This window comes from Cucurbita moschata, unplaced genomic scaffold, assembly GCF_002738365.1.
Source record: "Cucurbita moschata cultivar Rifu unplaced genomic scaffold, Cmos_1.0 Cmo_Scf00023, whole genome shotgun sequence".
In the NCBI taxonomy this organism is placed as follows: Eukaryota; Viridiplantae; Streptophyta; class Magnoliopsida; order Cucurbitales; family Cucurbitaceae; genus Cucurbita; species Cucurbita moschata.
Window position 1 is genome coordinate 3,613,597 of NW_019268539.1, and position 11,407 is coordinate 3,625,003.

Here is an 11,407-nt window from a genome sequence, read left to right on the forward strand (position 1 = left end):
CCCCCCCCCCCCCCCCCCCAAGAAATAAATGCTTTTACAGAAAGTTTAGTGTTTGTGCTGTTGTCCACTGGTTCATAGATTAATGATGGAATTCAAAAGCTCAGATTCTTGAAGCCAGACAGATTAGTAAACTCTTACTTATCTAATTCTTTTAAGAAATCTATTAAGCACGGAATTAAGAGCTTAGAGATTTGTTAAATATTTTTCAAGTTAAATTAGGCACTTAAGTAGAAGTTTAGCAAAATAAACATTTAATTTAGATTATGGAGACTAGCTTTAGTTGAAGATTGATGGAGACGGAGACCACGCCATCAAAATATCCCATGGCAACTTTTTAACAATTGAGTCAACTTTTCTTTCTCCTTATCAATTCTTTGTTCTTTTTCTCATTGTGATACTCATGAGATGATATGCATGTTGTTTTTTTTTTTTTTTTAATTCTCTATAGAAAATTGATTTTCATATTTTAAAAGTAACGTAATTATGGACTACCATTGAAATAATGAAGTAACATTGTGGTAGGAATCACGACTCTCCACAATAGTATAATATTATTCACTTTGAGTATAAGCTTTCGTGACTTTACTTTAGACTCTCCCAAATGGCATCATACCAATGGAGATAGTATTCCTCACCTATACACCCATGATCTTCCACTAAATTAACCCACGTGGAACTCACTCCCAATAATCCTCAATACATTAATGATGTTCGTTTTGTTTTGATGTGGCTACAGATACATTGAGGAGGAAGATCTATTGAGATTCCTGAAGGTAGAAGAAGTGAACACCATTTTCCCCCTCTTTGAAGGCGCCATTGAAACAGGAAAAATCTCCAAATCCGCTTTCAGAAACTGGGTGGTTCGTATAATATCCTCAACACGCCTTAAATTCTATCAATCCCTTAATGCTTCTAAAATTTCAACATGTCATTATGCAGCTTCATGCCTACATCGAGCGGAAGGCATTGGCACATTCTTTGAACGACACCAAAACCGCTGTCCACCAGCTCCATAAGCTGGCCAGCGCCGTCGTGTCTGTGATTATCATAGTCATTTCTCTTCTGGTCCTCGGCGTCGCCACCATTAAGGTCCTCTTGGTTGTCACCTCTCAGCTTCTCCTCGTTGGATTCATGTTTCAAAACACTTGCAAAACCATATTCGAATCGATCATTTTCGTCTTCGTCATGCATCCTTTCGACGTCGGCGATCGGTGTGTCATCGACAGCGTCCATGTAAGTAACCATGGTTAAAAATATGAATATTTGAGCTTGACTGTGGTATGTTAGCTTAAGTTTTTAGAATGATAATGATTTGCCGTATCTCAAATTTGAAGTAAAAGAGGAGTGTTGATTCTGTTGAATATTATATGTATAGTAACCTATAGGATTTGGGTCATTTTTGGTTTTCAGATGTTTGTGGAAGAGATGAACATATTGTCGACGGTGTTCTTGAGATTCGACAATGAGAAGATTTACTATCCCAATTCTGTTCTGCTGACGAAGCCGATCAGCAATTTTAGAAGAAGTCCGGACATGTCGGATACGGTGAATTTCACCATTGACGCCTCCACTTCTTTTGACAATATCACAGCCCTCAAGAAGGCAATGCAAATGTAAGCATTTCTACTACCATCCTTCCTCATTGCTCATTCATTCTTCATCAAAATACACAAAATTTCATTAAAATCTCATTACTCTTTCAAGTTTTATAATGTCACCAATTTTAGTATAGGTTAATTGTTAAATCAACTACTTCCCTTTGAGGTTGGAGTTTCAAATCACCTTCATATTGGTTCTACTATCAAAAGTACTATAATTTTATTTCTCGGTTAAATTCTAAGTCTAGTCAGCCCAAAAATTTGAGATGTGTATCAATCTAGTATTTGAACTTTAAAAGTGTCTTATAAGTATTCGAACATTTAAATTTAGGTCTATTATGTTCGTAGAATGCTGAATTAGAAGTTTAGAGGCCTAGTAGACATTTTTAACGTTTAGAGATCTTTTACACGAAATTAAAAGTTAGAAATATGTTCGATACTTTTTTCGAATTTAGAGACCTTTCAAGCGCGTTCTTCAAAGATTAAACTTGTAGTTTGACTTATTTCTACTTATTTCTCTGTATTATTAAATCTCGCTAACGTTCTAAGTTTAAGCTTCTTCAAATTGTGCAGGAATATGTATGAAATTAGTTGGAGAACTAGAATTGTTACTTACCAACATGTTGATGACAAAGTTGTGTTTTTATTTTTATTTTTATTTTTTTTATTTGCAGATACATAGAGAGCAAACCAAAGCATTGGAGCCCAAAACACACATTGGTGGTGAAAGAGATTGAGAATATGGACAAGATGAAGATGAGTCTGTGTGTGCAGCACACCATGAACCATCAAAACTTCACTGAAAGGAACAGCAGAAGATCAGACCTCATTTTAGAACTCAAAAGGGTTTTTGAGAATCTGGGCATAAAATACCATCTCCTTCCTCAACAAGTTCTTCTCACTCACTTCAATTTACCTAATGCCCAAACGTTGCTCCCCTCCTCCTGAGATTACTTCTCTGCCAAATTTTTCATCCCCAGAAAAACCTATATATATAATGCATCCATCTAATGTAAGGTACGCGACTAGATTGTTCTTTTTCATAGATTGTTCTTTTTCCATGAGCTTGATTGATCGAAAAGAAGACCATATAATGAAATGGGAGGTGTTTAGAGGTTCCATATTAGGAAGCCAAATTAGATAATAAAAATCGAAAGAGAGGAGCAAAATTGGGGCACCAATGTATGGAATAAATAAATCGTGAGTCACGCCTTTTATTAAGTTTGCTATACATGATGAAGAAAAAAGAAAGAAAAGGACTACACGAACAGAACACTCCACAACATTGAGAAAAGCAGAAAGGAAGCATATGAAGAAGGAAGAACTGAAAAGGGTTTTCTGGGTGCTCTCAGCTGCTGAACCTATTCTATAAAAATAATCTCTGGAAAACATGTTTTACTTAATTACGTTAAAGATGATGATGATGGATAAACCAACCCTTCAATTATATGAAACTTCCCACCCAACCCTCAAAAGGAAAAACATATATAAATTTCTTTTTCCTGCAAATTAATTTAAGTACCCTAAAAAAAGCATTGGGGGGAAAAGATGAGATGAGATGAGATGATCACGATTCCAACTAACAAAATTACAGCAGCAGCAATTTGGATTGACTACTCCTAAATAAATTCCTCTAACACTTTCGATTTCATAGGGTCGGGAGGCCGAAATGTCTCCAACCGCAAATTCGAGTTCGTGCGCACGTCCGTTAGGAACCCTTCTCCTTTCTCTGACCTGATTGCTTTCAAGACGTTGCCAAGAACATCAGCTGCAAGCCCAGCTTCACGAAGGGCTCCAGGTTCCTCTCCACCTTGATAGATTAGATCTCCAACTTCTTTCAAGGTAACCATGCTTTCTGTGATGACTTTGGCAAGAATCCGACCCAAATATTCTGGAGCCCTTGGGGCATCGTTTACAGCATCTTCTAAAGTGGCAAGAACTGCTTCAAACCTGCCCAATGGAAGGAACAATTTCACAAATGGGTTCTCTCACAACAAATGCTTACTTAAATGCTTCTTTTTCTTTTATATCATTACCCTTTAACAAGATGAGCTTGGTTCAAGGTGCCATCATTAGCCCTGGAGAGGTTCACGACAAGTTTGCCCAAAAGATCCCTTTCCAAATCCGTCCTCTCGAACGCATCGGTTACCCAGAGACTAATCATGGTTGGATGGAAGTCTGGGGAATTCAAGTCTTTAATGCACAGAGCTACTTCCTTCTCATCTCTGGCACTGAAAAGCAGACAGATAAAAAGTTAAAGCAAAGCAAGTCATTATATCCCATTCCAATAATCCAAGCATGTCGAACTCATATGGTTTGAACTAGTCTAAAATGTAGCACGAAGTTTGAACTAGTCCAGTAAAATCAATCTAGAGCACTAGTAAAGGTAAGCCCATAAAAAGAGATTACAAAAAAAATTATCCCGCTCGAGCATGCAGACACGAGAAAAGTCATTAAGCACTAGAAAAGTTGTTCTAGGAAGAGAATGAGCTTCAACATTTTCACTTCAACCACAAAACACAAGTTCGAACTCGTGCAAATAAAATCCAGTGCACTACTAAAAATTCAGTCATGGACTCGTGTTCAACGATAAAGCGCTATGAAGTGTGAGCTTTAAAATTTTTTACGAGTATCTATCTCAAGAAACTCCAACCAACCCAAGTTTTTGAGTTCATTCTAAGATTCTCAACACCATTTGGAAGGAAGACAGAATATAACAAAGGGCTTTTAAACAGATGAACTCAGCATAAACCAGTCCATAATTTGATATCTCACCAAACAATAACTATCTGTACCCATGTTCTCAGGTTATATATGCTATTTGGGTCCCCAAAACCAAATAAACAATGACGTTCTCATATATATAAATAAAAACCCAATCGGGGAAAACCAGCTGTTTCGTGTTCCCCCAATCTCGAGAGTTTCATCTAGAAAACTACTGAATGTAAGATAAGCACTAATGCCCTTAGATAGGGACATAAAGAACCCTCAGATCTCTCTAAATAAGTGGAAAGGTCATTATCTCACAACATACCACGTTACAACCACATCATTCCCTTATGCATAGAAGCTTACTAAATGGATTAGGAGTATATAAACTAAAATAAAGTGATCATTATACACAATTAATGGCATTGTCAGATAAACAAAGTATATATGATTTTGAAAAAAAATTGTGACTTGAAAGGAAGTTTGGTCATAGAACTAACATTCGTAGCAAAAACCCAGTAAACATTAATACAATAGTACCATCTATACCCAGTAACCTATTATGCAAGCACAAATAATGTATACAAGAAACTGCATACCTGTAGAACTCCTTGATTGCCGTCAGTGATAATTCTCGCAACCGATCTTCAGACAATACCTTGTCAGATGGAAGACTTGAGGTCAAAGTTGGGGACGGTGTGGCAGGTGAAATCGGACGAGATCTATCAAAATGACCTGAATGTCTCAAATCCTTATTCCCATAATTTGAATAACGGTCTTGACCACTTGTATGGTCCAATAAAGTTGGACCAGAATATCTCTCTGGCATTTGTCTTGAAATTGGATCCTCTTTGGAAGTTAAGGTTGCACGCTCTGATACAGAGCTATATCCGTTCAAAAAAGCTGTTGGTGCGCCTCTCAATTCTCCTGGAAGAGGGGATATTTCGGCAGGAGCAGCAGAACTTGGTTGAGGTCCTCTAATGGACATTCCTCGAGCCAGACCACCCTGTGGTCCAAGAGTAATAGAATCATCTCCACCAGCTCTGTGAGGCAATGTAACAGACAGTGTCCTAGCTTCGTAAGACTGTCTTTCATCTTGACGAGCATCCTGACTAGCAGCATATCCACGAGCCTGATGTGGATATCCGCGAAAACCTCCCATGTGATTACCCGGGGATGACGCAGCTGATCCCCTAGGGCCATAATCCATAGGTGGGCCCCCTCTCCTTGCGGAAGGATTCATGCCTGGACCACGACCAAACCTACCAGTTTGAGCCTGCCGCTCTTGAGCAGCATCTCTGTGTACTTCCTCAATCTTTTTCGGGCCTTCAACTTTTCTCCTCTGCTGCCATTTGTTCTTCCTCAGATCAATTGCATCTTTAAGCATGAAGCGGACCCTGGATGATAATTTCATGTTGTTTGATAACATTGTCATGATCTCAAAATAAGAATCCATATAGCCTTTTGCTTTGGGATGATCTATCATCTCTCCAATTGTGCTCATCAATTTGCACAAAGCTTCAACATCTTCCTCATCTGGATTCTGATATTCCCCCAGTAACTTCTTGATGCATTCATGCATTATTCTTTCAGTCAACATTTTCTTCTTGTACAATTCGCCTATTAATCTAATGTTACCCAGCATTCTTCTCCTAGCCTTTATGCGTTTTTCTTCCCTTTCCTCTTCAGATTGCTTTACCTCACCTTCCTCTTCAACTTTGTTTGCTTCTTCCTGTTCTCTTTCACCTCTCTCAAATTCCTCCTGACACTTATTGAGTAACAATCTCTTAAAAGTCATCTTCTCGTTGTCTTCGCTTAAATCAGGCAGTTCTCCAGCAAGATGGAAACAGAAGTTGGCATACATTTCACAGAAAGTAGGCTCCATTAAAGCTTTGTCAAAAATCTGTGATATTACTCCAGTTAGAGTTCTGCCATTATCGACGTTTACTGCTTTTACTTGCTCAAAGAGCTTTTCAAAATTCTGGGGTGTTAACTTGTTTAGTATGGCCTTCAATTGCCTTTGCTTGGCTTCTTCTTCATCTGACACCTTACCCACCTCATACTTCTTCTTAGCTTTGTGCATAGTCTGCAATGGAGTTTGCGGCGAAGGAATTAAACCCTTCTGAAAATTGGGAGCTCGTTGCCACCTATCTGCATCAGAATTATTTCTTTGTAACCCTCCCTGTGGTCCCATAGACTGCAAAGGCCCAGCAAGTATCCCTCCAGCATACTGAACAGGAGCCTGTGCTCGGGGGTTCCTTAGAACACCAAAATTGGCTCCTTGACCAGGTCGAAAACCCGCATTAGCACCATAAGCTAGATCCAAACGAGGATCCTGTCCTGGAGCAAAAGGTCCAGGCAATTTGCTCCATCGGTCATCATCAACCAAATTACTGCCACGGCGATCCAAACGTGATCCTCCACTTGATGGTCTATCTACTCTTCCTGTATTTGGATATGAATCACGATCAGGATGATGAGATGCATTGGCATGAGTACTCATCAAGGACTCTATATCAGGTGTAACTTCAAAGTTATGTGGAAGGTCCAGAAACTGCTCGGCAAACTTGAGGAGAAAATCCCTAGAATACTTCTTGGCCATATCTCCCATTCTGTCATCACCGTCAAGCACTGATGTACCTACACCATCTCCATTTGCCGATTCCAGTTTGGGTGTAGCAATATCAGCAGCATCTTCCCAATCATCAGGCTCAGCTTTATTCAGTGCAACAGCATCTTCTTTAGTAGCCTCAACGGACTGCTCCGTGTCCACACTAGAAGATCTACTTTCTGTCCTCTCAATGCTCTCAGAATGTGCTACTGCCTCTTTCTTCTCTTCAGGTCGCTTATATGCATTGTAAAGGTCAGAAGTTGTTCCTGCAGCATCTGCCATTTGAAGAATTGCCTTTAGCTTCTTCCTCCCTTTTCCAGTATTACCCTTAACCCTGCTCATCTCTACAACGGATTTATCCTTGGTGCCATAAACACCATGTGAGCTGTTGCCACCGGTACCAACGGTATCCAACACCTCTCCATCATTTTTTCCATCTGTAAGTCCGAGGTTTAGAGCAGGTTTAGATGGCTGGTCAGATATGACACCTGTTTTCATTAAAACTTCATTGCTACTCCTATTGTCATCTCTACCAGAAGAATCAACAACTAACTTGTCACCTTGGGTATTTTCAGAAACAGTTGAACTAGAACTCACGGAAGCAGACACGTCAGCTCCTGCATGACAACTCACAGGTTCATCCATAGCCCTTTGGGCAGCTTCAGAGGTGGAAACCTCGTTGCTAGCAGTAGTTGAGCTCCCAACCAATTTCTCAGAAACCTCCACAGATTTAACATCAGGATCAGAGAGATTTTCAGAATTCTTGAAATCTACAGGAAGTTCAGAAGATGTTGCTTGTCCCCGTTCTTCTGTTTTCAGTATCACAGGTTCTGAATGCTTTTCTTTTGAGCACGCATCCTGCTTATCATCAGAAATGAGATCTGAGTTCTGGACATTCCCCAGACCAGAATTTCCAGAAGAATGAGCTGCAGAAGCCAAACCGACCTCCTTAGGTTCTGAAGAATCCAGAGTGACTGATACTGACTTGCCTTCTACAGCGACTGGAATGGTTGAAGATTTAGCTTCGACAGCTTCAGAAACTGTAGAAGGAGAAGTTGAGTCCTGCACTTGACCGGGCAGTCCCAAAGCTGATGAAGCTTGTCCACTAATCTGTAAATGGTGATGAAAACATACCAAGATAAAATAACAACCTAGAGTAAGAAAAGCCATGACTGTAAAGGTCACCAGACAAGTTAAGAATGGACAAAAGTACCTGATGCTGTGATTGGGTGTATCCTTTCTTGCTTGTTTTCTTCTGATGATCCTTGTGTGAGTCTGACCTTGATAAATTATCCCTTCTCCCCTCGTTATGTGTTCCAGCTAACTCAGACTCCTCAGAGGAGGCAATCAATGAAGATTGCACAGAACTGGAATCTTGGCCGTCGAGTAAAACCATTGGAGGTGCTTCAGTAGACTGCTTAGATACTGCAGATGAAGACTTCATCATCAGTTCTCTTCCAACTTTTGCATCGTGCATAGAACTCTCCAATGATGTATCTACTGCCCTTTGAGAAGAAGGCGGGATTAATTCTACGGACGGGCTCAAGGGTTTTTGTGATTTTCCTTCTTCAGTTGCAGGTAATCTATTTGGTAATGAGTCAGAACCCTTGCCACCTGTAGGATCAGCAGGCATTTTGATTGTAACGTGAACTGTTCCTGAGGGAGCAGGGGGCTGCAAACTATGAGTATCACGAATATGCTCTCTATTAGGTGGATCTGAAATTCCATGCATTGGGCCCCCACCAGGCTTCTTAACATGCAGATCAATGTACGGAACATTTTGAGAGCCCTGGCTGACTGGATAATTAAACATGTGAGGCTGAGAATTTGGTGCAGCTTGACCACTAGGCAATGGAAGGGAACTCGGGCTTGCAAAATATAAAGGATTGGGATTGTAAGAATTGGGATAGTAGTTCATTGCATGACTTGGTGCAAATGGAAGAGGCTGAGTTTGAGAGGGAAGATTATATTGTGGCCTAGGGCCTGAAGAACCAGTATCAGCATATGCATTTGTTTGCTTATTGTCAAATATTAGCTCTTCATGCGTCTTCGGATCAGTAATTCTAACAGCAGACTTACGAGGGCCACCAAATTTCCCTCCTTGCTGTTGAGGGTACTGCGAAGTTACATTCATGCCTAAGTTGCTTAATTGAGGAGGCAACTGAGAACCTATTTGAGGTGCAAAACCCAAGCCCTGTCCCTGATGAATAATACCCTGTGGCTGCATGGGATGGGGATGAAGACCAGGGACAAACATTGGCTGTTGCACTTGAGGAGAGCTTCCAATCTGCAATGGCACAGGAATGGACATGTGCAGTGAACTGGGGGTTAAGCCCTGTGATTGCATCTGTGGGTTGGGACCTCCAAACGGCCCAGGTACTTGTGGCGGGTGGAAAGGCATTGTCATAGGGATTCCAGACATAGGATTGGTGGGCTTCTGAGTTTGGATTGGCGGATGATTTGGTGGTGCTTGCACATCCTTTTTAGCCTTTTGAACTATGTGAGCATCCCCAGTATTAGGTTGGTTGAAGGTACCAGAATCCTTCTGTTGTATCGGCTGTCCGGCATTAGGTTGATCACCAGCTCCAGCATCCTTCCTTTGTGCATGTGGCTTAGGAGCTAACGGTATAGGCATTTGAGGAACTGGTCTAAAAGATTCATGGCGTGCCTGATGTACAGCAACAACATACAGCTTTAGAAAACTAAAACCTGGAGCTACTAGAAACTAAGCATGGCACATTGAATCAGAATTTCCAATCTATACAATTATACTATGCAGTCATCTCAAATCCAGGCAAGATAAATTCTAGACAGTTAAAGGCTTCTCAGATATATAAAAATACAACACTGAAACACGCAAAAAGAAGACAAGTGATTTTGCATGCTGCATCGACTTCGGTAAGAACTAGTTTTCAAAAAGTACTTTTGTAGTTCAAAAAAATCTACTAAATGACACTTAATTCGTTGGCCATTGACTAGAGGAACCGATAGTCCTAGAAACAATACAATCCAGAAGGAAGCAAGACAAACCTGGTCACGTTTCTGTTCATCTAAATTAGGAGGAGCTGAGCTAGTCCTAACTGGAAGCTACAAAACAACATAGGAATCTCCATTACAAAAAGATAAAAGAAATAAAGAACAGCATCAAGAAATTTCGAACGAAGGCACCTGCGTGCAATTAATAATTGACATTTAGTGTACTAGCTTGTGGAATAATACCTGCATACCATTCATGAATCCGGGACTTATCGACCCAAATTGGAAAGAAAATTCCTTAGGTTGATCTCCAGCACCTGAGACATTAAAGGATCACTAAGTAGCTTCAAGAGGGAAAATATTGATTCACATTGGTCAGAAAAACGAACACGGAAACTGCATACTACAACTACTTACCCTTCGCCGGGGTAGTGGGCGAAGCCCCATCAGAACTCAAGGGGGAAGATTGAGAAGTTGGAGCTTTAGGAACATCTCTGGTGCTTCTCTGGATATGTGGTGCTTCTGTATGCTTGGCAACTGCACCTGTAAACCTTAAATCAGATATTGCTGCAACAATCCACCAAAAAGAAAATCTCCAAACAGAACGAAAAAGAAAATTTCCCCTTTAAAAAAACTGGGTACTTACCAAAATTCCTCCGGTAAAAGAGAGGAAATAGAATCAAATAACAAGAGAATTAAATATTTAGTAACAATACCGCGCGATTGAATCAACACAGACTCACCATTTTGCACTCCTCGCGGGTTAGGAGCATTACTCGAATCCGTAGAATTTACAGGAAGAAGACCTCCTCTAGATTGCCCTCCTTGAGCATTATTAGTCTTCTTAAAACTAAAAACAGCCGCCAACAAAATTGTGAGAATCAAAGAAATCAAGATACAAAAATCATTACAAATCAACACAAACAACAACAAAAAGAGCAAAAGAATAAGAAAATTCAACAATTGAGGCAAAAAAACATCACAAAACCAAAACGAAACGAAACAAAACGAAACCCTAGATGATCATTACCTACGATTAGAAGCGATCGACGGGGTAGGGGCGGACCCACCGGCACCGCCGGGCTTAGAGTGATTGCCTGAAGAGCCTCGCGGTGGATTGAAATTACTGGATCGCCCGGATTTGCGATACTGGCTGTAGCTCTCGTTCTTATCGGGCCTTGATTGATTGAAGGACATATATTCCAACCCTTGATCTCTCCCAAAAAAAAAATTAAAAAAAAAAAAGAAAAAATCGATTCTTCCGATTACTCCCTGCAAAAACAAAGAAACCCCATCAAAAAACACCCCCCCAAAAGCAGAAACACCCCCAAAACAAAAAAAGAAAACACACATAAACACGGGAATGGGGAGAGTAAGAGAGTGAAGATGAGGACAGAAACCTGTGGGAGTGAAGAGTGAAGCGATAAATAGAAGGGTCGCAGCAGAGAAATTAGGGTTTTTAATGGGAAACCATGGGAGAAGAAGGAAGGGAATGGGAGAAGGGGGGGGGGGG

At 40.5% G+C, this 11,407-nt stretch overlaps 2 protein-coding genes across 4 annotated transcripts in view; one reads left to right on the forward strand and one right to left on the reverse strand.

Moving 5' to 3' along the window:
• Positions 1 to 3,016, forward strand: part of LOC111460422 (mechanosensitive ion channel protein 10-like) — a 6,261-nt gene extending 3,245 nt beyond the window's left edge. Inside the window, exons 2-5 of the mRNA XM_023103686.1 lie at positions 737 to 860; positions 940 to 1,233; positions 1,411 to 1,613; positions 2,273 to 3,016. Coding sequence (XP_022959454.1) covers positions 737 to 860; positions 940 to 1,233; positions 1,411 to 1,613; positions 2,273 to 2,546 — 895 coding nt within the window. The 3' untranslated portion in view covers positions 2,547 to 3,016. The remainder of the gene's footprint in view (positions 1 to 736; positions 861 to 939; positions 1,234 to 1,410; positions 1,614 to 2,272) is intronic.
• LOC111460421 (eukaryotic translation initiation factor 4G) lies at positions 3,017 to 11,402 on the reverse strand. 3 transcript variants are annotated; one of them, XM_023103684.1, is made up of 11 exons: positions 11,295 to 11,401; positions 10,925 to 11,166; positions 10,638 to 10,744; positions 10,312 to 10,437; positions 10,138 to 10,211; positions 9,949 to 10,005; positions 8,132 to 9,586; positions 7,479 to 8,028; positions 4,907 to 7,406; positions 3,635 to 3,829; positions 3,017 to 3,548 (listed from the first exon to the last, which is right to left on the reverse strand). In XM_023103684.1, exons 2-11 carry the CDS (start codon positions 11,089 to 11,091, stop codon positions 3,218 to 3,220), a joined length of 5,562 nt encoding a protein of 1,853 aa, XP_022959452.1. In that variant the 5' UTR covers positions 11,092 to 11,166; positions 11,295 to 11,401; the 3' UTR covers positions 3,017 to 3,217. The 3 variants fall into 3 exon arrangements, with proteins under 3 accessions (XP_022959452.1, XP_022959453.1, XP_022959451.1); XM_023103685.1 differs by having other exon boundaries at positions 4,907 to 8,028; positions 11,295 to 11,402; XM_023103683.1 differs by having other exon boundaries at positions 4,907 to 8,028; positions 10,312 to 10,431.
• Positions 11,403 to 11,407: the final 5 nt, after the last annotated feature.